The 26,240-nt window shown below is 35.4% G+C and overlaps 1 protein-coding gene across 1 annotated transcript in view; it reads left to right on the top strand.

The window, feature by feature from the left end:
* LOC145258141 (dual 3',5'-cyclic-AMP and -GMP phosphodiesterase 11A-like) overlaps positions 1–26,240 on the top strand; it is a 1,328,815-nt gene that overhangs the window by 1,016,844 nt on the left and 285,731 nt on the right. Inside the window, exons 15-16 of the mRNA XM_080115926.1 lie at positions 7,779–7,869; positions 25,654–25,754. Coding sequence (XP_079972052.1) covers positions 7,779–7,869; positions 25,654–25,754 — 192 coding nt within the window. The remainder of the gene's footprint in view (positions 1–7,778; positions 7,870–25,653; positions 25,755–26,240) is intronic.

Here is a 26,240-nt window from a genome sequence, read left to right as displayed (position 1 = left end):
CCATTCTTTTTGTTTCACTTGTTATTTCTTTTATCGCGATAGCAGTTAATTAGTAGCAACAGTAGTCCCTGAAGCGATGCGGCTGCTATGGAAACCAATCATAAAAAACGTCGCAGACAGCCTTACAGTTTTTACGATTTTGAATACCAGAAATTTCATAAATTTTGTTTTACTGAACGAATGTTTTTTCCACAATGTCGCTGAGATGATCTATAAATTTTAATAATTGTTTGAATGATATATATATATATATATATATATATATATATATATATATATATATATATATGTATATGTATACTAGCAAACCGCCAGGCATTGCCATGTCCTAAAACACCCATAAACTTCATATTTGAATTCATACAAAAACTGAGACATGTGCATGATAGTATTGTTTTTTTCTAAACAGTTCCCATCTTGTAAGTAAAAAGAAAACAAATACTCGAGCTAAGATCGAAACCACAACCTCAAACAAGTGAGTCTAGTATGATAACAATTAGCCCAGCCTTATACGATCAATAAAAAGTGTTTGCAAACCTACTTATTCATAAGATAAGGAATCTGTCATGAGAAGGATTTACGCATCTGCATTCGTGAATCAGTCAACAAAAAGATAAAAATCAGCGACCAATTTTGACTCCTTCTCCAGTATTTTACAGGATTAATATCGATAAAAATTTTTTTCCCGTGTCTGAATACTCTATATACTAAATTTTAAGTCTGTAGATAAAAAACTTCGTTGGGTACATAGGTTGCAAATTCTCATCACCTATATATATATATATATATATATATATATATATATATATATATATATATATATGGAGAGAGAGAGATAGAAAGGGAGATAGAGGGAGAGAGAGAGTTAGGGCGACGAGAGAGAGAGAGGGACACAGAGAGACAGACAGACAAACAGTACGAGAGATTGTAAGAGAGAAAGGGAGATATAGACGAGTACATTGGACGTGTATACATTTAATGAGTATTAACATTATGTTGTTTTCGCCGTATTATTTGTTTTAGTTCTAGGCCTGTATCTCGTGCGACCCTTTATATACTAATCTATGAAGAATTCAAGTTAATCATTCAATCTCCACTCATGAAAGTGTACTTTATATATATATATATATATATATATATATATATATATATATATATATATATATATATATAGCTTAGAGCGTTAGAGGAAAAGAGGGAGCACAATTCTATGAGAGGAGACATTTCTGGACATTATGACCTTCAACAAGTATCTTTGGAGTTTATATATGAAAAGAATAGGAGTGAGAAATGAAATCACAGAACTTTTATCTTTTTTATCGCCTCTTTTTTCTTTTTTCTTTTTTTTTGTTCTTTTTACTTCACCCTTCACCCTCTATCCCTTAAATATATTTCATGTCTCTTGGAAATTGCCTTTATCTGTGCCCTTTAATTTTAATCAACTTCTAGTTATTATTATTATTATTATTATTATTATTATTATTATTATAACGTCGTCATTGCTATTATTATGGCTACTACCATCATCTTTTTTATTGTGATTACCATCGTCGTTATTACTGTTGTTATTATTAATATTATTATGGTTAATAGTATAATTCTCCCTATTACTCCACCACGCCAATCATCCATATCCAAAAAGCTATGTTTGTCCTGTTAGACACTTCCAAAGAACTTACTACCCTGTATCTCTACCTTTGCATTATAAAAAAGAAAACATAGAAATATTGCCACATATTATCTAGCATATAGTATACTGAATTTCAAAGTATACTATATGCTAGATAATATGTGGCAATATTTCGATGTTTTCTTCCTATAACTACCCACCCAGACCAACCCCTTTCACCTTAAATCACCACTATAATATCCCTCCTAAAATTATGCACTAATTCATAGCGCTGGTGTCATCTCGCTTGCATCTATAAAAAAATGCCCCTCCATAGAAAATAGACACCTTACACGCCGTTAAATTAGAACAAGCACACATCCAGTTAAGTCCCTATACACCTTTCTGCACTACAGAATTCGACCCCCCAACATCATTTATAATTTTAATTTGTTTTGATCTATTTCGTTCCTAATGAATCCAACGTTAGACGCCGCATCCCCACTATGTTACCTAGCATCTTCTCTACTCTTCTGATGAGAAGCATTAGGCTTCGAAATGCCTTGACATAAAGCGTCTCTTCTATACCCCAACTAATCGATTGTATTCCCTTATTGAATAAATGAACCAATCTATATCCACCAATATATTGTTCTGTGTTTTCATCTCCCACCCCTATTGTTTTCATATATATATATATATATATATATATATATATATATATATATATATATATATATATATATATATATAAGTACACTTTCATGAGTAGAGATTGAATAATAACTGGAATTTGTCATAGATTATAGTAGTAAACATTATGTGGATGATGTGCGTATATCTTACGTAGTTTCTGAATAAAATACTGGGGCATGCACGCTTACAGACTAAGATGGTCCAACATATATATATATATATATATATATATATATATATATATATATATATATATATATATATATATATATATGGTAGAACTCCTGGATACGGTATTAATCCGGTCCGGGGTTGGGATCGTAAGGTTAAATTGTAAGTAAGGTGTATTGCGGGGCCTAATCAAAATCTTATACAGTACATATAAAAAAATAGTAACAAAATACAGTACAGTATATAATACACATGCATATAATCAAATAACATTATGAATAGCACCGTAAGGCGGCGGGGCAAATACCAAGGGGTGGGGGAAAAACATCGTATTACGAATCGTAACCTGATAAAACCGTACCCTAGGACAACAGTATACTGGATTATATATATGCTATATCCTTTTAGGAAACTATGTTAGGCATTAAATGAAAATCATCATTTCAGACAGATTTTCACAAAATTAATACACAACTAAATATATTTTTTTAAACTTTCTACTCCAATAGTTTCTTCCCCAGAATTGCTAGACTTTGGAACTCCCTTTCGGGATTCTGCTTTCCCAACTGTACAGACATGCAGGAGTTTAAGTGTAATGTATATAGGCATATTGCTGGTCCTCTCCCTTAATAATATCCTTGAAACTTAAGTCCCCGATAGTAGCCTCTACTTCAAATTGGCACTGTGCTTGGTCTGGGGTGAAAATTTAATATAAATGAAATAAAAAGACACTAGAAATAGAAGTACTTGAATCAAAACGTCCATAGGGACATATGGATGCTGATCGTTTTCAAATGTACTCCAATTTGTTAATTGTCTTAAACATGTTTATAGCTGGATGTTTTTTTTTTGTTATAGAAGGTCTAAGAATCGTTGTACATTTATAGAATGCATAAACAATTAAGCTATGCATCTAACTGATTTACAATCAGAATTCCGTAACTGGCACGAACGAAAGCGGTAATAGCATTATATAGCATTGCACATCCTTCATTCATATTTTCTAAAAAGACGTATCGAACAATTTTACACACACACACACACACACACACACACACACACACACACACACACACACACACACATATATATATATATAGATAGATAGATAGATAGTAAGTTATAAAATATATGTGCGAATTAAGCTACACAGAATATTCCGCGTTTCATCCATGCTAGGATTCATCAGGCTTATAACTTGATGAAATCCTAGCGTGGATGAAACGCGGAATATTCTGTGTAGTTAATTCCATATATATTTTATAACTTACTACCTAGCTCTACCTACGTATTGAGCACTGTTGTAGTAAATACTTAAAGTTTACGCATAAATTTATATTTTCATATATTGATTTATGTGGTTAAATGAAGCAGTCATATGTATGTATGTATGTATATATATATATATATATATATATATATATATACATATATGTATATACATATATATATATATATATATATATATATATATATATATATATATGTTGTTTTTTTTAATTCAATTTTCACCCCAAACAAGGCACAGTGCCACTTTGAAGCAGGGGGCTACTAGCAGGGCCATTATGAAGGGAGATGAGTAGAAAGATGTTTGTTCACATGACACTTCATCCTTTCAGTACAGTTGGGAAAGCATAATCCAGGAAGGGAGTTCCAAAGACCTGCAGTTCTGGGGAAGAAACTATTGGAGTAAAAGGCTTTCTTGCACATAGGGATCTCTACTGTAAAGGGATGAGACTTTCTAGCTTGTCGGGTTTGTCGGGGGTAGTTACGTCGGGAAGTTACAATTGTTTGCAGTTCGTCAGAGCTTTCACCATTAAAGTAAGGCAGAGGGATGCAACATATCGTCGATGGGACAGATGCTGAAGCCTAGATGACAGTTCAGGACCTATCAGGTTGGCAACTCTCTTTTGAACCCTGCACAGGAGCGAGAGACAAGCAGCAGATGCACCAGCCCAGATGTGAGAACAGTACTTCATACATGGGCGAATGGTGGCCTTATAGATGTATAGGATACTGTTAGGCGTAAGTAGTTTTCTAGCACGGTAGAGGGAGCCAATCTTCCTTGCAGCAGCCTTGGCAATGCTCTCAATGTATATATTCCAGTTCATATTCCCTGTAAACGTTAGACCGAGGAGTTTAAAAGAAGTACTTTCAGGCAATGTGTTCTTGGCCATTGCTATTGGTGGAAGAGAAGGTTTCTTGTAGTTATTGAAGAAAGCAAACGTAGCCTTGGCAGCATTGAATGTGACCATCCCTGTTTGTCCCCATTTCACTACAGATTAGAGGTCATCCTCTAGTGTTTCTTCCATTTCCTTGGATATGTGTTCATTTGGTTTCCCCTCATATCTGTTATAGAGAGTGGTGTCATGGGCAAATACACCCATCTCCGAAACAATTTTATCAGGGAGGTCATTTAAGAATATCAAGAATAATAGAGGTCCAAGGATAGACCCCTGAGGTACTCCCACATTTATGTCATATTGTTTAGATGTACGACCGTCGAGGACAACTTTCCTTTTTCTATTACTTAGGAAGGATTTAATTACATTATGAATTCTTCCAGTGATTCCATATGATCTAATTTTCCTTAGAAGACCATCGTGTCATACCCTGTGAAAAGCCTTAGATATATCGAGGGCTACCGCTCTAGCCTCCCCTGTTTTGTCCAATGAACGGTATATACGTTCAAAAACTACAGTTAAGATATCTGCTGTTGAACGGGCTTGCCTGAATCCATATTGTTTGTCAGTCAGGAGTTTAGCAGCTGTTAAATGCTGGACTAGGGCTTGATTAACTAAGGACTCAAATATTTTGGCGAAAGGCGGGAGGAGGCTAATGGGGCGATAATTTAGTGGATCAGTTCTTTTACCAGAATGCTTGAAGACTAGTACCACGGAAGCGGTTTTCCAGCAGTTGGGAAAGCAATATTCGTTAAGGTATTTATTGTAAAGTTTGGAGAAAATTGGAACCACCTCGACAGAGCAATTTTTTAATAGCACAGTCGGGATGAGATCTGGTCCACATGCTTTTGAGGTGTCTAGGTTTGTTAAAATAGCATGTACCTAAGAAGGGGTGATTTTCAAATCGTCTAGTGTGGCGTCTGTTCGCAGAGAGAAATCAGGGAGGGAGTGGTGTACCGGCTTCAGTGTGGAGTTTGAGGCAAACCGACTGGCAAGCAGAATAGCCTTGTCAGTTGCCGTGCAAACAACCTCATGATTGTTTTATAATGGGGGAATAGTTGACTGCCCATTATTTTCTACGCTGTTGTAGATTTTCCAACAATCTAGGGTTCCTAATTTCTGTGCTTCGATGCGTTATCTGGTGGTTTCAGAGTAATCCGTCTTAGATGTCTCTATCACTCTCTTACAATTATTTCTAGCTTCTATATATACTTCTGTTTATTTGAGCTGGACTTATGTCTGTTGAATCTGCGGACGCATGCTGCCTTTGACAAATGGCAGCTGCACAGGCAGAAGTATACCATTGGGGAGAGTGGGGCTTGCTATAGAATTATATATACATATATATATATATATATATATATATATGTGTGTGTGTGTGTGTGTGTGTGTTAATTAAAATTAAATAATAATTCTTCTTTTATTTTTCCAGACACTAGTGTTTCATACTTATGCAAGAATCACTGTAGGAGATGACAATTCCTGCCTGTCGAGAGATTCGAACCCAGCTCTAATTCCATTTGATAAGCCTTTACCTCAAGGCCACTAAACAAAAGGAACAATAATGAAGGAAATTGATAACTAATAAATGCACAATTCAGGAACAAATATGAGACAATCTAAGATGTTCAACGCTATCTGATTGCCTCTTAATTTAAACGTCCGAGACAGTTTCTATCCTTAAGTATTCTTGAAGGGGCTTGATAATTATAGTTAAATAATAATTACTCTCTTATACCTACAACCTTGGGGTTTCACACGAACGCAATCATCAGTGTAGGAGGTTACATTTCCTGCCGGTCAGCATATTTGGAACCAGCCATCTTTGACTATATTTGTTGCTTCATGGAAACATTAATAAATCATATAACATTAAAAATAAATTTCCACCTCCACACTTGGCTGATGGCCTTGTGTGAGATTTCTGCGAAATTGATATTTTTATTATATATGTTTTCGCCAACAAAATAATTGCATTGGTAGTGCTCGTATGATACTAAGTTTTTGCTATTCTGTTCTCAGTTATTGTGTGGAAAGTTTATAATGAAGTGAGGCAAAATATTTTGTTGCAATCCAAAGTTTCTATTTTTCTGGGAACTGGATTTTTACCACATCCACCTGCGTATATATATATATATATATATATATATATATATATATATATATATATATATATATATATAAAAACACATCCAGTTTTATCTTGGATCAAAATGCTAAAGATACGTTCAATATAGTGATGCCACTCTGGATACTGCTGAAATGTCTTATTTGGTTGGATTTTTAAATCTATTATATCTATAACAGTGAAAATACGTGTGTGTGTGAGGACACTTCTCAACCTATATACTCGAGGAATTTTGTATCTACAGATTTGAAATTTAGTTTATAGGGTATTCAGATATGTGAACAAATTTTTAATCGGTTATCATCCAAAATGGTGCTAACAGGTCCAAATTAAAAAAAAAATTGTAACGTGGCGGTCGTCGTATTTTTATCTATTTGCTGTTTCAGGAATGCGCATGCGTGGATCCTTCCCATGATTCTTTTTTATTAGAATAAATAGCTTGGAAAACACGTTTTCAAGATAATTTTAAGCTGGCCTAATGGTTATCAAAAAAGACTCGCTGTCTTTAGGATTTTATTTCGATCTCGGCTTGAGTATTTTATTTGTCTTACAAGTAATAAACTATTTAGAAACGACATAATTTCACAGTTTCTTTACGTTTTTTTTTTCAGGGAGTGTACCGTTACGTTTAATTACTAAAAGCGCTGGATATATCCTCTAGTATATAATCATTTGTGTTATACCTACGGTATTTCTGTTAACAAATAATAAGTCTGGATTAATTAAAATATTACATGCATGCGTATTTTACAAAGAGGCAACGCCGGGCGATATGCTAGTTAAATATATAAGCTAAGTTATGCTATTTTAATATTAAATATTTCGATAAAGATTGATATGCCGTAAAAAGCAAAGGAATCATTTTTAATTGTTGTTGTTTTTCAGCATAAAAGAATCGCAGCAAAATTGCTCACATGCCCTGAAGAATGTAAGCCAACCCAAACCATTTAAACTATTAATTATTTGTTTTCTTCTATAAATCATTTTGCAGATCCAGTTCGGCTTTGTCTCAATTGTATGGAACTAAAGCAACTTTGGAGCACCATCACTTTAATCATGCCGTCATGATCTTAAACAGCGATGTAAGTATTTTTTTTATAATCAGCTTATTGAAACTTATACGAAGCAAACGGAATAGAGATTAATTACTCCCCTTGCATTATACTTTTTATCGTCATAACAATGTCCTTTACACACCCACCATGAAAAACATGTTATCCAGGAAAAATACGTATTTCTAGCCACATATGACGCGTTTCCCTTTTTTCAAACTACTCTTATCAATCCTAAATAAGACTATTTGAATGCATACGTGGGTTTACGCAGATATTTGCGTAAGGGTACCCAAGTCCTTTATATCTGCTTTATTATGTATATTATATGAAACGAACCTTTGTGTCTGCGTGTCTGTGACTTCGTCTACTATAGACTCGAAAACATCTGGGTTGAGTTGATGAGATTTCATACGAAAGTACTTTATGTGCCTGCCAGTGTTCTTAGACAAATTTTATATCGGAATGCCCTCGATAAGTATCGATAATCATTATAATCAGATAGAAGAAGCAACAGACAATTTTTAATAATGTTTACATCTTACACAGTCTTACATTATAAGTGTAGTTTAGAAGTTTTATTACCACACAAACCGGAAGACCCAACATATAAACTCAGCGGCAGGGTTTTGATATGACATGGGCGCGTTCAAAATGAATGTTTCTGCTTTAAACACAACTGAACCAGGATACCTGACTTTTGTATTTTAAACTTTGATTCCAGCCATTACTACATAACATGCCGAAACGCCAAGCATATAAAATCAATAGTAGCTTATTTAGTATAGCAAGGGCGCGTTCGAAATGAATGCTTCTATTTAGTGTACAATTGCACCATGATATTTGACGTTTGCATTTTAAACTTTTATTCAAATCATTATATATAAAATTTAGGTTTCATAAAAATAGTAACCTTTCGACTTTAATTAAATTGAATATATTATCATGCCTCTTCGACCTTTCTACAAGACTCTAGTGGACGATTCTTCAAATATTATTACTTTTTTTTACTAATTTTCATTCCTTAGCAAGATATATTGCAACTTGGATGTAAGCGGCTACTATTTGCGACAATGCCTGGGAATGATTAACACAATGTTGGTTTATTTCAATAGACGATGACACAATGTGTATTCTTTAAGTTGGATACGATAAACATTCCAAACCATCACAGTATTCAGTTTTGTGCTAATATTTCTAGTGACTTTGCATGTAGTATCGTTGATGAAATTTGAGAAACACGTCAATGATTAGAACGAAACTGTAACATCTAGTGTGACTTTAGTCCTGGTCAGATTGTGCCGGAGAAGGACGTTTACAGGAAATATAAAATTCACAAGCCATCTCTAACCACATACATGTCCTGATAATTTGATAGTGATATACAGCGCGTGCTATTATTCATCATTTGGTATTAGCCAGGCTTCCTGCCGCTTGTCTTCGGTATTTGCGAGACTATCTTTTATTATGATGATTTTTGGAACAACAGTATTTTCCTTTACAATAAAACATTGCATAACAAATCATTATTTAACTCAATGAATGAACACTTTTATATATAATATAACACTCACCAAATACGTCGGTGCTGGTAATATGATATACATATGCGCACAAAAAGAGAAATACATTCTCAGAAATGAATAAATACAAACCGCCAAAGGTCACACGTTGCAGAAAGTTTTTTTTAACGTCGTTTTCGTTGATGGACAAGTTTGCGCTGAAAAGCGTGCGGTAGTGTTTGGATATTGACACAAGCTAACACGGGAAAAATAAATGAATACAAGAGAAATGATAGGCGTAATTCAAGAACAAGCTAAGAAATAAACAAGAAGGACATTACTTTACAGTCATTGCAAAAGATGAGTCGGTACAAAATAAAAAAATAGATACATTACAAAACTAAATAAATGTGAAACGAGTCCTTTTTTTCATCAGTTTCGCGATATTTGTCATTCGATTACGCTTGTATATTTCAGCTTTAAATGACATTTTCTATATAAGTAAAAGAGTAGGTGTATGTATGTGTGTCGTTGCGAAAATATTTAACCAATGAACCCTTAAACTATTGGTCAGATGACACTGAAATTAACAGGAAATAATAATCCTACAACATGGATGGTTCATAAGAATAAAATCTTTGGATAGATTAACAGCACGTAGAGAAATATGTCGGCAAGTTTAAAACTAAAACGTTCAGTGAAACTTGCAGCACATGTCTATTACTTTTGTGTATGCATAAATTCATTTACAGCCAGAAGTGGTTTCATTTGAAATATTTCTAATCCATCTGTCAATAGTTCAAACCGTAGGGAACGCGACCGGGCGTTAAATCTTTTGGATTTGATTTTAGTTGATGGCACCCAAATGTTTTTTAAAAATCTTTTAAAGAAAAGTAACGCACACACACAAACACACACACACACACACACACACACACACACATATATATATATATATATATATATATATATATATATATATATATATATATATATATATATATATATATAGCCAGTCTTTGTGGAAGCATCCTGTAGATTATGCAGCCAGAATTTGTGGGCACTCTGTATATATATATATATATATATATATATATATATATATATATATATATATATATATATACGCATACACACATACATATGTATATATATATATATATATACTCGGGTTTTTTATATTCAAAAGTAAAGGAATAATGAATTCAACGAGGTTGTTAGATAGTGCTCAATAAAAAGAGCTGATAATACTTGTTTATTGTTATATAAACATGCTCACATTCCGCTGCTACAAATAGTCACTTGTTTAAATCAAACAACAGATATCATCAGGCAGCGACTTGACTATTCAAAAGTTCAATGAAGAATCTAGTCTATTCATTGAACTTTTGAATAATCAAGTCGCTGCCTGATGATATCTGTTGTTTGATTGAAACAAGTGGCTATTTGTAGCAGCGGGATGTGAGCATGTTTATATAACAATAAACACGTATATATATATATATATATATATATATATATATATATATATATATATATATATATATATACATGGTGCCCACACAGTTTGGCTACATAATCTATTAGGTCCCATTTGACTAACAACAGACTTCTCTTTGGACTACTGCACTGTCAAAAAAAAAACACTTTTCATTATTTCAGCTCTTTTGAAAACTTTCCAATCGGATTATATGCATTGTCAGGCTGGGCTTATTTTTGAGTGCATTCTATCTAAAGAACTATTTTGCATTTTGGATCAATTTGAGAGGAGTTTCATTCAAGCTGAAATATTATGCACGGTTTGTTTTTATATTAGTTTTTTACATATCCAACATTTTTGCAATTTTTTTTTTTTGCAATTTCTGACTACAATAAATTGCGGTTTCACTTAACTAGCAAATTGTAGCATCGCTATAAATATAATTTGCTGATTTCTTCATGTCATTTGATGAGACTAATAATAAGAATAGCATTCTTTGAAACTCCGCGAATAAGGACTTTGTAAATTGTTTTTTGGAGTATTCAGTCGAACAATAAATTTTGATTGTGATGTTCAACTTACAGTTTTAATTTTCTTTCTCCCTTATATATATATATATATATATATATATATATATATATATATATATATATATATACATGCATATATGTGTGTATATATGTATATATTGAATAATCAATACAGTATTGGCCGTGTAATAATAAATATGGAATCTGTATGAATTAAAATATTAACGTATTTTACGACCGGACAAGCTCATTTGCATCCCGTTCATCAAAAATCAATGTGTAGATCGATTATCGTAGATCAACCAAAAACGATTTTATAAGTACATGTGCTAACTCTATAAGCTTTCTATATTTAAATTTTAAATGACACATCGGTTGGAAAGTGAAAGTATCGATTGAAATATCATTTTCCACCGTCTAGCAATGTTTCATTGTAAATACAATTTTAACTGATACATACATTGGGTGTCAGGCTTACGACTGAAATTTAATGTCAATATGTCTGTATGTTAAGCACTGCGTCGTAAATGCAATTAAGAGCGTTAAGAATCGATGTAACGATGTCGTTTATCTATCACGATTTAAATACATAGACAATTTTGGTCGGTCATCACGGTTATGGTGAAATTCATTTAAAATAGCGCTTTTATTGATCTATGGTGCTTCGGTGTAAATTAGAATATTTTGATGCATCCACGTGTTTTCATATAAGCTTCTTCCGTCCGTAAGTAACTCATTGTTTTTGTTTCAACAACACGTAAGGCGGTGATTATTTTGTATTAGATGTGTCATTGCATCTCCCCTTAAAACTTTGTCTGTCAGCCGATCATTATATCACACTTCGTTTTTAAATAGTATTATAATCGTTAAAGGCATAGATCTATCAAACACATCTTAAAAATATATATCCTGCCTAAAAAAAATAAAACAGACGAATACGCAATACTCTCACTAACACCTGCTATCTTAAATTACTTTTTTCTTATAAATAACATCATCGCCGATATCCACTGTGTCATTCATAACGATAATTTAGATATCCAACGAATCTACAGCTTATTAAAACACTTATCGAAAAAAAAGACAGACAACAAACATGGCACTTGCTCAATAAAAGGGTGCCCAACTTCCTACACACTCATATTGACTATGACTTGTAATGCTCATAATAACTCTTGCATAGGTAGTACCACCAGACCTTTGCACCTTCGTATTAAATAAGACTTTAACACTCGTAGCTCCTAATTATATAAACACACCTCATGCAATAACAATATGCGCCTAAATCAAAACGTGGATTCCATGAACAAAGCTTCTTTCTTAGAACTGCACGCCTGTGGAACTCTGTTCCGTCTGCCTGCTTCCCACCTGACTACAACTTGGATGACTTCAAGTTCAACGTTAACAAATTCCTACTGAACCGCCCCCCTAAGTAAACACTTCATCAAATCATCACACTAACGTACTGTACTTGCAATAACCCTTATAAGTGGTGACTTCCGTGTAAAATAAAGAAACTTATGGAAATGTCCAAACCAGCATTTTCAAAGCACCATAAGTGAAAGATTTCTGAAGAACAACTGATCTCTTACCGCAAACTTTCAATAAAAACAGGCTCGAACCTACGCCTTGTATAAATATCTTCTTTCTATACTCTTTTCTACATCTAACTCCTCCTTTATTTTAATACGATATTAATAGCCTTGTCTACATCGTTACCTGAATATTTTTATCGCAATTTCTCTACTCCAATTCCATCTGTTATACACATACGCCCTTTTCTTCGTACTATTTCGAGCAAACCATCACACATGTACTCCGATTCTATCGCTTTCCTATAATAAACCGAGTCAGCTTTTTCAGCACCATTTATGAATTTGCTGCGCAATGCCTCCAAATTTAGTAGTTTCTCAGTACGCTGTTATTTCCACCTCTAGCCTGAATTATAGTTACAACTGTTTACTAAACCCGTTTATTTCTCATACTGAAAACACTTGGTCATTTTTCTTTCACACAACACCTAATACATATCCATTTCATATCATTTCTGTAGGATTTAATCATGTATAATGAAAGAGTTGAATGAACAGTAAAGCACGTATAAACATCGCTATTATGTTTCAAAGTTTCATCACCGTTCATTGATTGACGGCGTTCACGTGTATCACAATTCAGTCATATGTGTCCACGGGGAAAATTACTGTGACGTATATTTTTTATGCAGTGTACATTTTCATTAGAAATTCGACATTCATTTAACCGAAAGCATTATCTGAAATGTGCAGTGTATCCCAAGGCCAGATAAATACACACCCACACACACACTCACACACACACACACACACTCTCTCTCTCTCTCTCTCTCTCTCTCTCTCTCTCTCTCTCTCTCTATCTCCCTTTATATATACATATATCGTAGTCAGAAAAGACATATGTATATATATATATATATATGTGATATGACGATAACAATATTTTTCCAGATATCGATACAATTAGCGATGCCGTACTATATATATATATATATATATATATATATATATATATATATATATATAGATAGATAGATAGATAGATAGATAGATAGATAGATAGAAAGATAAACATATATACAAAGCAGTTAGGAAATACACAAACACACACACACACACACACACATATATATATATATATATATATATATATATATATATATATATATTAGTGATAGGACGATTCCAATCTGCATATATTCTCTCAAATCTAACAAAGACACTTGTGGCGGTTATCTATAGATTTTAGTTTTACTAGCAGTTTCTAATAAATAATTAGCATTTCATTATTACTACCAGCAGCGGAAGATTTTGTTTTATCCAAAATCAGATGAAGAAAGATAAAAGAAATCATTTTGGGCATCGGAAAATAGATATACATTTTTTCCGATTCCCATATCGATTCCGATTCTCCAAAAAAGTTTCCCTAACACACACACGCATATATATATATATATATATATATATATATATATATATATATATATATATATATATATATATAATTACGGAAACTTGATCGTAACGCCACCACTCGATTTTTTTTTTATCTAAATGTGATAGTTCTTAAGTTGCGACTTCTGTAGTACAAGCCATAACTATTTTATGAAGAATGTTCAGGTTGATTTTTATTTGGCGGTTTTCATGGAATTTGATCTTCATCAAAGAGTTTCACTCCATCTAGAGGATCAGAGTATGATTCGCTCTGTAAGGATGTGTGCGATAGTCTCTATTTCGATGCCACAGAGACACCGTGCGTCATGTATATATTCCAACATATACAGGTTTGCAACCCTCGTTCGAGGCCGATTGAGTCTTACCCAGTCTTTCTGGGGGAGTTCAGAGGCTGCTGGAAGGTTTTATACGCTGCCGGAAAAGCCTTTTGTTGTTGACTTTGATTGACTCATTTCACCAGCACAGGCGGAGGGATACTGGTGTTATACGTTCTAGGCCTGTAACAGTGTCAAACTCTCGCGAGATGGTATTCGCTGCGGAACCCCTTCATGTCCTAATAAGGGATAATCATCCAGCATGCCTTGTGGGGTTCGACATCGACCATAACGGCAGGATACCCCGGTGCGGTCGGATACCACGGTGCTTAAGCTGACAGGCGTAGCGTCCGCGCCTCGACTCCCCAAGAGCTGTAAGGAAATTGGATGAATTGAATGCTGTCAATAGTTTCGTTAACTGTACATTAGTACAGCAATTTTAAATATCTATAAAAACAATATCCCCCCTGGTAAGATTTCTTATTAAGTTTAGATTAATTCTTGGGTAGATTTATTACGATGTTAAGTAATTGTTTGATACTCTTGATTATAGGCTATTTAAAAATTATAGGGCATAATATAAGCTCGGTTTATGGATTCAAACAACTCCAGAAATATATGCACGTTCGTAATCACTTATAATTTTAAGAACTTTTTCACTTATTTTTGCAGTAATCAGCTTAAGTTTTTTATTTTATTTTTATAATGAGTATGCGATTTTGGTTTAGTAATTCAAATTGTCAGGTAATTTGGATTAATATTTAGATTTATGACGGATAAAATAAATGTTATTTTATCGGTTTTATTAATAATTAATTTTGGATGATATCGCAGTTGTGTAATTGTGTTTACGATTCTGATTTAGCGTTTCAATTATCCTTGAGGATGTCATCTAAATAATTTTGGATGATTTCGCAATCGTCGCACGTCTTGCTTCAAACGTTTTGACGAGAAAGATGTTTATAAATGTATCTATTTTTAGTAAATTTAACTTTTAGTAAGTCACGAAGTTTCGGCCTTGTTTTAATTTCGTACTTTCAATTATTTTTTTTATGTGGCGAACAAACCAGATAAAATAAATCGGAAAAATATTTATTATATAAATACGTCGTTTTGTTCAATAATTAATTTTTGGCATTTATAATTTAAATACAAGTTAGGCATATGCTCCCCTCGGCTCGTGTGCGTCTAGTGTTATCTAAAGGCAAAATTTACACAAAGCCCGCGCATGAAATTTGGCTGCGTTGTGGGAATAACGCGTAGTCTATATTTGCAAGTGGTGTATTTTGTCTTGTTCCTAAGAATATACATGGGAATTTACATATCCCGAACGAAAATAATCCAATTTGTTAAATATCAATAGACAGGTGGCAGGTTTATTTCGTGAATTTTTTCGTTTATTAACTGTGCTTCTACGTAAATCTATCGTATTATTTGCAATTAGCAAAGGCAGGTAAAAATAAACGATCGTTGCTAATTTTAAATTGCATAAATCAAAGCTGTAAATTTAACTTTCACCACCTAGAAAAACATTATATATATTGTAATATATTTTATTTTATTATTGTATATATTATATTTTATAATTTTATATGTTTTAATTTCTGTTTTAGTTTTTGTGGAGATTTTGTATCTCGTGAATAAATGGGTGTTGGGTTCATAATGGAGCAAATCTGTTAGAGTTTCTTTTTTTATTTAAAAGATAGAAAAGTTAAACGAATTTAATTTTCAATATTAAGAAGTTTATCCTTACTTCTTCCAACACCGGCATGCACTTCGTAACCTATTCAATGTTGAAGTTACTAAAAACAGATATAGTCATAAAAATAGCACATCTTTCTTCACAAAACATTTGAACCAAGATGTACAGTAATTGTGCAGCCAATCCAAATTAATTATTTAAAAAGTAGCGTGCATTTTATCCTTAATAAATCTGAATATTAATCACAATGAGGAGCATTCTAAACAATAATTTAATTACTTAGCGCAGAAACGTGAATTTATTTGCGGAGGCTGTTTAAATCTTACCTAACGTGTATTTATATGATCAATTTTGCAACTGTGTAATATATTAAGTCATCCACATACAGTATTGTTTCGCTGTTTCAAAGCTCATCAGTGCGGCTAGACAGGCAACTCCGTCAAGCCATGGTCGAAACGCAACCGCCCAAATGACCATTACGATATACGGCTGATGCTGTGAGGGTAATGACATCGTCCAAATGCCTCCTCCCGATTTGTTTACGCAAAGAGCGTCGCTTAATACGTTAATGGCAGTTTGTATATCACTTCCCAATATGATGAACCCAAGATAGAGAGCATTATAGTCATCCACTTACAGTACTGTTTCGCTGTTTCACAGCTCATCAGAGCGGCTAGACAGGCAACTACCTCAAGCCAGAATCGAAACTCGACCGCTCAAATTACAGTCAAGGTTTCTCACTATATATATATATATATATATATATATATATATATATATATATATATATATATATATATGCCGAATAATCACGTTGATATCAATTTACGTTAGATTATAGAAGTTAACCAGCGTTGAATTTGGGCAGTACAAGATATGTTACCATTTTGAAATACCTCCCTGTGCAAGAACTGCAGAATCCTAACCTCGTCATATCCCCCGACCAGGATATACATTCGATTGGGGACCGCTTGTAAATAAGATATTCTCTAGAAACCTACTCTTTCCCAGTAGATCGATTCAATAATTAGTATAAATTAGTATATATATATATATATATATATATATATATATACTGCTTAAAAAGGAGACAATTTGAATGCTGGCCACATACTATCCTCGAATGTCTACGGTCTCTCTGTACAAGTGTTTGTGAGGATACGTTTCCCTATAAGCTAATCCTTACTAAAAATCTAAAATCACGTATTTGCGACCTAAATAAGCTCTCCACGTATGGTTAGCTCACGCTGGGTTTTTATGGTACACTTTCTCCGAGTGATGTTATGCCAAGTAATAGTACGTAACTGGATACTCCACCAGACTAGATGCATTTTGATCCTGAAATCCAGTAAGACCAAGAGGTTACAGGAAAAATACATGCAATTTAAATGGTCGATTAGGCAAAGTTAAAATTCTCAAGTATTTTAGTAACTCAGTTTCTGAGCGGGAAAAGTAAAATTTAATGGAATTTTCGAAAATATCTCAAATCAAGTGTAAGAGTTTGATTGATGAGATATTTGAATATAGTAGTATTAAATAAAATACAGGGTATATATATATATATATATATATATATATATATATATATATATATATCCGAAAGTAATTAGGGGCCCCTTTCACAAAGAACTCATCAGGAGTTAATCGTTGTTTTTTCTAAGATGCAAAAAACGCATTATATTGTCACACAAAGGAAAATACGAGTAAAAATTCTTCTCCGAGCAATCTAATGATTTAACAAATTCTTTCTATACGTGAAAACATTGAGACTGAAACAAAAATATTTAAATGATTAAGAGATTCGATCCTGGTACAATATTCTGAAACAGTCTATAATAAATTAGTGTTACGGTTGTTTCTTTTTTTTTTTGCTTGTTTTTTTTGTGTAAAGTCTGCAATGCTCTTGTCACTTAGAACAGTTTCCAATACATGACACAAAGCGAGTTATTTATGAATTCAATTGCCAGTGCACTGCTTGTTATGTGGTTTAAACTTCCTTAAACTTGCAGACACGCATCAACCAACATAAACCGATAGCAGAAATTAAACGGGGGAAGCCATATCATTTTCGCCCCTCTTCTGCCTATGAATCTGCAATATGGTTTTATTACCTTTTCACCTCAAACAAGGCACAGTGTCACTTTGGTGTAAGGGTCTACTATCAGGGACATAAGCTACTGGGATACTATGTAGGGAGTTGGGCATCAAGATGTCGGTTCAGGTTACACTTGAACTTCTGCATGTCAGTACAGTTGGGGAAGCATGGACTCGGAATGGAATTCCAAAGTTTAGCGCTTCTGGGGACGAAACTACTGGAGTAGGAAGCTCTTACATTCTAGGGATTTCTACTGTGTACGGTGGGATTTAGCTGCTTGTCGGGTTTGTCGAGGGTATTTACGTTGTGGGGACACAAGTGCTTGCAGTTTATCAGAGCATTCACCATTAAAATACTTGTAGAACAGGCAGAGGTATGCGACATTTCGTCGGTGGGACACAGGATGAAGCTTAGATGACAGTTCAGAACCTATCAGGTTGGAGACTCTCTTTTGGACCTTGTCTAGGAGCGAGAGACTAGTATCAGCCCAAATATAACAACAATACTCCATAGATGGGAGAATGGAGATACAGGATACTTTCGGGCGTTAGTAGCTTTCCCTCACGGTAGAGAGAGCCTACCTTCCTCGCAGCGGTCCAGCAATGCTTTCAATGTAAGTGTTCCAACTCATGTTTCCTGTGAACGTTAGGCCGGGGAGTTTAAAGAAGTACTTTCAGATAATACATTCTTGCCCATTGCTATTGCTGGTACAGAAGGTTTCTTGTAATTATTGAAGTAAACAAGTTTAGTCTTGGCAGCATTGAATGTGACCATTCATTTTTGTTCCCATTCGAAGAGGTCTTCCTCTAGTGTTACTGCCATTTGGAAGTCTTCCTCTAGTGTTTCTGCCATTTGGAGGTCTTCCTCTAGTGTTTCTGCCATTTGGAAGTCTTCCTCTAGTGTTTCTGTCATTTGGAAGTCTTCCTCTAGTGTTTCTGCCATTTCCCCAGATATGTATTAATTTGTTTTCTTGTCGTACCTGTTATAGAGCGTGGTGTCATCAGTATATATACCCACCTCAGAAGCAATTTTTCGAGCAGGTCATTTATATCATATAGTTTAGATGTGCGACCGTCGAGGACAACCTGGATTTTTCTCTAAGAAGGATTTATTTATGTTAAGTATTCGTCCAGAGATACCGTACGATCTAATTTTCCTGAGAAGATCTTCGTGCCATACCCTGTCAAAAGTTATATATATATATATATATATATATATATATATATATATATATATATATATATATACATATATATAGATATATCTAGAGCTACCGCTCTACCATCCCCTACTTTGTCAAGTAAATTGTATATACGTTCACAGATTACAGTTAGGATATCTGCTTTGGAACGAGCTTGCCTAAATCGATATTTTTGGTCGGTCAGAAGTTTTGCATCTCTAATGTGATTGACTAGAACTTGATTAATTATGGACTACAATATTTTGGCGAAAAGTGGAAAGAGGCTAATGAGGCGATAATTTAATAGGTCAGTTCTTTCGCCAGAATTCTTGAAAACTGATACCACAGAAGCAGTTTTCCAGCATTCCGGAAAGCAAGATGTAGTACTTACCAACAAAACAAACGCCCACGTGTTTGTGCCTTGTATAGGCATGCGCGACAACAAAACTTGGATTTTTATAAGCGGAAATCTCGAGGTTGTCAGGAATCTACAGGCGCATGCGCAAGAGAAGGGATTGATATAGTGGTATAAAAGGCAGGTCGAGTGAGAACGTTGTTGTTGTTATTGTTGTTGTCATTGGACGTTACAGTGACGCGTGCATTAGCAGGTGATTTAGAGGCTGTTCTTTTTTGTGTGTCAAGTCGCGCACCTCAGTGAAGATCATATAAGTCGTGCACCTCCGTGAAGGTGAAGATCATAAGCTATTTCTGCCATTTCGTTTTGTCTCTTTTCCTGCACAACTAGGACTGGGGCAAAGTTTGATTTAAAACTGATACCCGAATTCGACGGATCCACTTCTGTTGTCGACTGGGTCGAAAAGGTTGAGCTGACCTGCAGCCTCTGTGAAGTAAAGGGGGTGCATACCGTGATTCCCCTGAGATTAGCTGGAGGCGCCCTAAGTATATATCTGCAGCTTAGTGCCGTGGAGAAGGCTGATGTTACCTGTATAAAAAATGCTTTATACAAGGCATTTGCCATGGATCCCTGCACGGCCTACAAAACATTTGCCGCTAGGAAGCTCATGCCAGGAGAAACCGTGGACGTCTTCTTCGCGGAGCTGAAGAAACTTGCAGTTCTATTTGGCAATGGAGTGTCAGAGCAAAAACTGGCGTATGCGTTTGTGGCCGGCCTTCCCACCCATGTTAAGCAACGTGGAAATGTAATTGAAGACGCGTGCTGGCTGCGACCCGTGAATGATTCTCAACACATCAACCTGACGGAACTGGATGCTGTTGTGAAGAGTTTAAATCTGGCACTGCAATGGCAGTCAAAGAAGTTACACTTGTACACGGATTCTCTCTGCGTCTACCACTGGGTGTCCGACACTCTTTCGGGACGAACGAGAGTCCGCACTAAAGCAGCCAGTGAGATGTTAATCCGGCGGAGGCTAAACACCCTGAAGAGTCTGGTATCAGAGTATGACCTGTCGGTGAGTGTAACGCTCGTGGCATCACGCTGTAATCGTGCAGACCAACTAACCCGTGTGCCTCACAAATGGTATGAAGCTGTGAAGACAGGCGTGGAGTTCGCTGCTCGATCTTGCGCAGTTGGCGCGATTAGTTCATTCCAAATACAAAGAATTCATGTGCAGAGTGGACATCCAGGTATCAAAAGAACTTTATATTTTGCGAGGCGTGTGGACCCGGTAGTGACAAGGGCGAATGTCAGGCAGATCATCAAGCACTGTGAGGCATGCCAGTCTATCGATCCTGCACCGGAGCAATGCCAGAAGGGGCGATTGGAAGTTGAGCATGGGTGGCAACGATTAGCGATGGATATTACCCATTACAGTGGTAAGCCCTTTCTAACCCTTATCGACTGTGGACCCACTCGTTTTGCGGTGTGGCGGCAAATGACCAGGCAGGACTCACCGAATTTTGTCCGCTAACTGTCATCTATCTTTTCTGAGCGAGGTGCGCCGGAAGAGATATTGACGGACAACGACGCTGCTTTTTGTAGCCACCAAGTTCGGCAGTTGTTGAATGAGTGGGGTGTCCGACTACGACTGCGATGTGCTCATGTGTCATCAGGGAATAGCATTGCTGAGAGGAGCTATCGCAGCATCAAGAGAATTGCTGCCAGAAAGCAATGTACCATTACGGAGGCCACGTATTGGTATAACATCACACCAAAGGATGGGAAGACACTAACAACAGCACCGGCCAATGCCATACACAAATACCGTGTTAGGATAAAGGGCATTGACACTGTCCAACCAATCGACGAGGAGAGTCATTACAAATACAAGGTAGGGGATCCAGTTTGGGTTAGACCCCCTGGAAACCGGTGCACCACCAAGTTCAAGCGAGGACGAATATCTGGAGTGGTCAGCCAGCAGTCGGTCCTTGTTGATGGAACCCCACGCCATGTGCGCGATCTTCGCCGAGCTAGTGAAGTACATCCCACAACTACAGAGAGCGATGAATCATCAGATGATGAGCTGCTGATGAGTGAGGTCACCGAGCAAGAGAGTGGTAGTTGTAGTTCGTCTGATCAGGCAGGATCAGAACCAGAACCAGAACCACACCCAGAACCAGAACCAGAACCTGAATCCGAGATTGTAAATACCACCCTTCGCAGAAGCCAACGAACTAAGAGGCCACCCCCGGAGTGCACTCTATGTGATCATCAGATCATGGGGGAGTGTAGTACTTACCAACAAAACAAACGCCCACGTGTTTGTGCCTTGTATAGGCATGCGCGACAACAAAACTTGGATTTTTATAAGCGGAAGTCTCGAGGTTGTCAGGAATCTACAGGCGCATGCGCAAGAGAAGGGATTGAGATAGTGGTATAAAAGGCATGTCGAGTGAGAACGTTGTTGTTGTTGTCATTGGACGTTACAGTGACGCGTGCGTTAGCAGATGATTAAGAGGCTGCTTTTTTGTGTCAAGTCGCGCACCTCGGTGAAGATCATATGAGTCGTGCACCTCGGTGAAGGTGAAGGTCATACAAGATTCATTAAGGCATTTGTTGTAAGGTTTGGAGAGAACTGGAGCTACTTCGGCTGAGCATTTTTTTTTAATAGCGCAGCCGAGATGAGATCAGGTCCACATGCTTTTGAAGTGTTAAGGTTTTTTATGACAGCATGCACCTGAGAAGGGGTGATGTTCAGATCGTCTAGCGTGGCGTCTGTCCGCAAAGGAAAGTCAGGGAGGGGTGGTTAGCAGGTTTCAGTGTGGAGTTGGAGGCAAACCGACTGGCGACCATGTTGGCCTTCTCGGTTGCTGAGCAAACAACCTCATGATTTTTGGTTAGTGGGGGAATTGTTGGTTGCCCATTATTTACCACACTGTTGTAGATTTTCCAGAAATTACGGGATCCTAATTTTTGTGCTCCGATGCGTTTTTTTTTTTTTTTTGGTTGTTTCGGTAAATTCTCTCTTAGCGGTCGCTATTTCTTTCTCACAGTTACTTCTAGCTTCTACATACTTCTGTCTGTTTGAACTGGACTTATGTTGGTTTAATATGAGGTACGCATGCTGCCTTTGCGCAATGGCAGTTGCACAAGTACACGTAAACCATTGGCGAGAGTGGGGCTTGTGATAAAATTTCCGCGTGGGAACATGTGCTTCAATTGCCGTTTTGAACCATTCAGTGGTCTCATTTGCGCAATGTTCAGCAGGAAGAGAAAAAATATTTCCCCATGGGGCATCTCTGATAAGTCACCCTTTTTATAGCATCTCGTTGTTTGGGGAATGGCTCTCCAGGTTCAGCTCTAGAGTTTAGGGTGAGTTCACCTATTATTACTGCATGATCAGCGTTCCCAAATGGGCTGTGAGCATTCGTTATACGATCATCGGGAACTGTGGTCAGAAACAGATCTAGAAGTGATGATGCGTGTTGTTCTTATTGGTCTGGGAAACGGGTTGGACACGTAAGCACCTTTTATAGAGAGTGAGATATAGAGATGCTACGTGTAGTACTACCATCTGCGTCAGTGTAAGTAGACAACTAATTGAAAATTCAGCTTATGTCAATTCCTATAAAATTGACCGTTTCAGAACATTGCACCAGCTTGATTAAAAACCATCTCTATTTCTACTATTATATAAAAGTCACTATGTGGGTGTGAATTCCTTCCTTATGGATTCCAAAAACGGTGAGCCTATATTTTGCAAATTTCACACGAAGGTAATTTATATGTCTGGCAGTGTTCCTACATATATTTTGTACAGAAATTCGCCCAATAATATCATAAACCGAAAAAGTCCAAACCTGAAAATAGTATTTCAGTCTTATAGATAAAAATAATTTTTTTTTAGAAAATAAAACAGTTTTGTTGACAACGTAGCTCAGTGGTAAAGTATTTGACTACAGATCAAATAATTTCGTGTTCAAGTCCTGTTATACCTCACCAATTTATTTTAATTTTTTTCTTATTAATGAATTCAATTTAAGATAAAAGAAGTTTCATTTAAAATCGCTGCAAATCAATTCTTTGTTTGCATATTTTTAAATCAAAAATTAGTCCTCTTCTTTCTTAGAATTGCACGCCTGTGGAATTCTGTGCCGCTTGCCTGTTTCCCTCCCGACTTCAACCTGGATGTCTTCAAGTCCAACACAAACAAATGCCTGATGAACCTCCCTCCTAAGTAATGACATCTCACAATTTCTCCAATAATATTGCTACACTATCCATTTGATTACTGTACACACAATAGCCCTTATCCCTGAGTGGCCATTGGGCCTTGATATGTGGTGAACTCCATGGAAAAAAAAAACAAAAAACAAACATGGACGAATTTGATGAACTACATTATCATTATTATTTATTTATTTATTTTTTGCGAATTATTGCATCAGACAAATTATTACTCGTAAAATATACTATTAATACATATGCAATCTCCTTAAATTAAAATATCTTTTATATGTTCAAGCGTATTCTACGACCGAGCAACGCCGGGTGCCCAGCTATTCATTTAATGATTTTGGAGTGACTCTCTATTCTGTTTCAGACAAGTCTCTTCTTTGTGGACAGAAAGAATTTGTTAAATCATTAGATTTGCTCGGAGATATATTTTAATCCTTCTCTTATCCTCAATCGTACATATATGTTATACTAGCAGTGGAAGGGGGACGGCTTTTCCCAGTGGAAAATACGCTTTAATATGATATTTTAATTTTTTCAGATTTCGTATATATTAATATTGCGTCGTGATTTCAAAAGTGAAAAAATACTAAGTGCCATCAGATAGAATCGAAACTGTAGCATTCAAAGCTGGTGACGTTACCACTGTACTAACGTAACACACATATTAAGTGATTAAAAATTAAAAATAAACTAAGATGAATGTACAAAATGTTTATTTTTCGTATTTTACTTGAATTTCTTTAAAACCGGTTAAAGATCCATAAAAGAATTGCCCGTAATAAAATTCAATCATTTGACACACCCAGCGCCGCTCTGCGACTTTTAGTTTGGGAGGATATGGATTTTGAAAATATGTAAAGAGAAAGACATGCAGACCGAACGACAGACAGATATATATCCGTCTATATATTAGATTATTGTATATATATTTTGCACGAATTTTAATTTGTTTTTTTTTTTTTGCCTTGCATATCTCCGAGTATTAGCTCTTGCGTTACAACTTAATTCGTGTTTTGCATCTTTTAATATACCAATGATTAACTCCTGGTGAGTTTGTCGATGAAAGAAGCTCATTGACTTTTTTCGTATATTATTTGCAAAGCGTCGTATAGTTTTTCACCGTTAAAAAGTTATATATATATATATATATATATATATATATATATATATACATATATATAGTAATTTATAAAATATATATGGCGATTAAGCTACACTGAATATTCTGCGTTTCATCCACTATAGGATTCGTCAGGCTTATACATATATATATATATATATATATATATATATATATATATATATATATAAATGAATAAAAAAAAACTTATCCTCATTGTAATCTTGTTGATACTGCCAATATTAAAATATCTTATCAATGTTGCATATAGTTAATAAAATGTTTGTGTTTTCTTTATATTCACTAGGGTCACAACCTTTTTGCGAATATCAGTTCTGAAGATTATTCTGAGATTATCAACCTCTTGAAAGAAGCTATCCTCGCTACGGATCTTTCCCTGCATGTTCAGTAAGTTTAATTTTTTTATTATTATTCTGCTTTTATATGTAACTAATGAACTTGTTTGTGTTAACTTCTGGCCTAGGTTACCCAACAAGAATGAATAAATGTATAACTAATAAATTTACTTTGGTCCGCTGTCTATCAACTAGATGGTTTAAGGTTCGATCTCTGTTGTGGTTTCGTAAAGATTCTGAAGAAAGGCACAGCTGATGAAACAAACTATATTGTACAGAAATGACAGTATAACAAATAAAAAGCGTGGCCATACGTCAGCCCGACTGCCACCAGGACCAGACTCGAGCATAACTGCCGAGAGTCATATTTTGTCGGTCTTTTTAGTAAGTGGAAGTGTTTATTATTATATGTAAAGCTGGACACCCCAACAGCAATAAAATTAAAGAATGATTTATTTTCCTTTTCAGTCGCTATTAATTGAACAATATAAAAATAATTACAATTGGTGTTGCCTATTTGCCTCGTGTCAAGACCGCA

This window comes from Euprymna scolopes, chromosome 33 (genome assembly GCF_053919585.1).
Source record: "Euprymna scolopes isolate OS-2025 chromosome 33, ASM5391958v1, whole genome shotgun sequence".
Taxonomy (NCBI): domain Eukaryota; kingdom Metazoa; phylum Mollusca; class Cephalopoda; order Sepiida; family Sepiolidae; genus Euprymna; species Euprymna scolopes.
The sequence above is the reverse complement of the archived record's forward strand: the minus strand, read 5'-3'. Positions and strand labels throughout refer to the sequence as shown.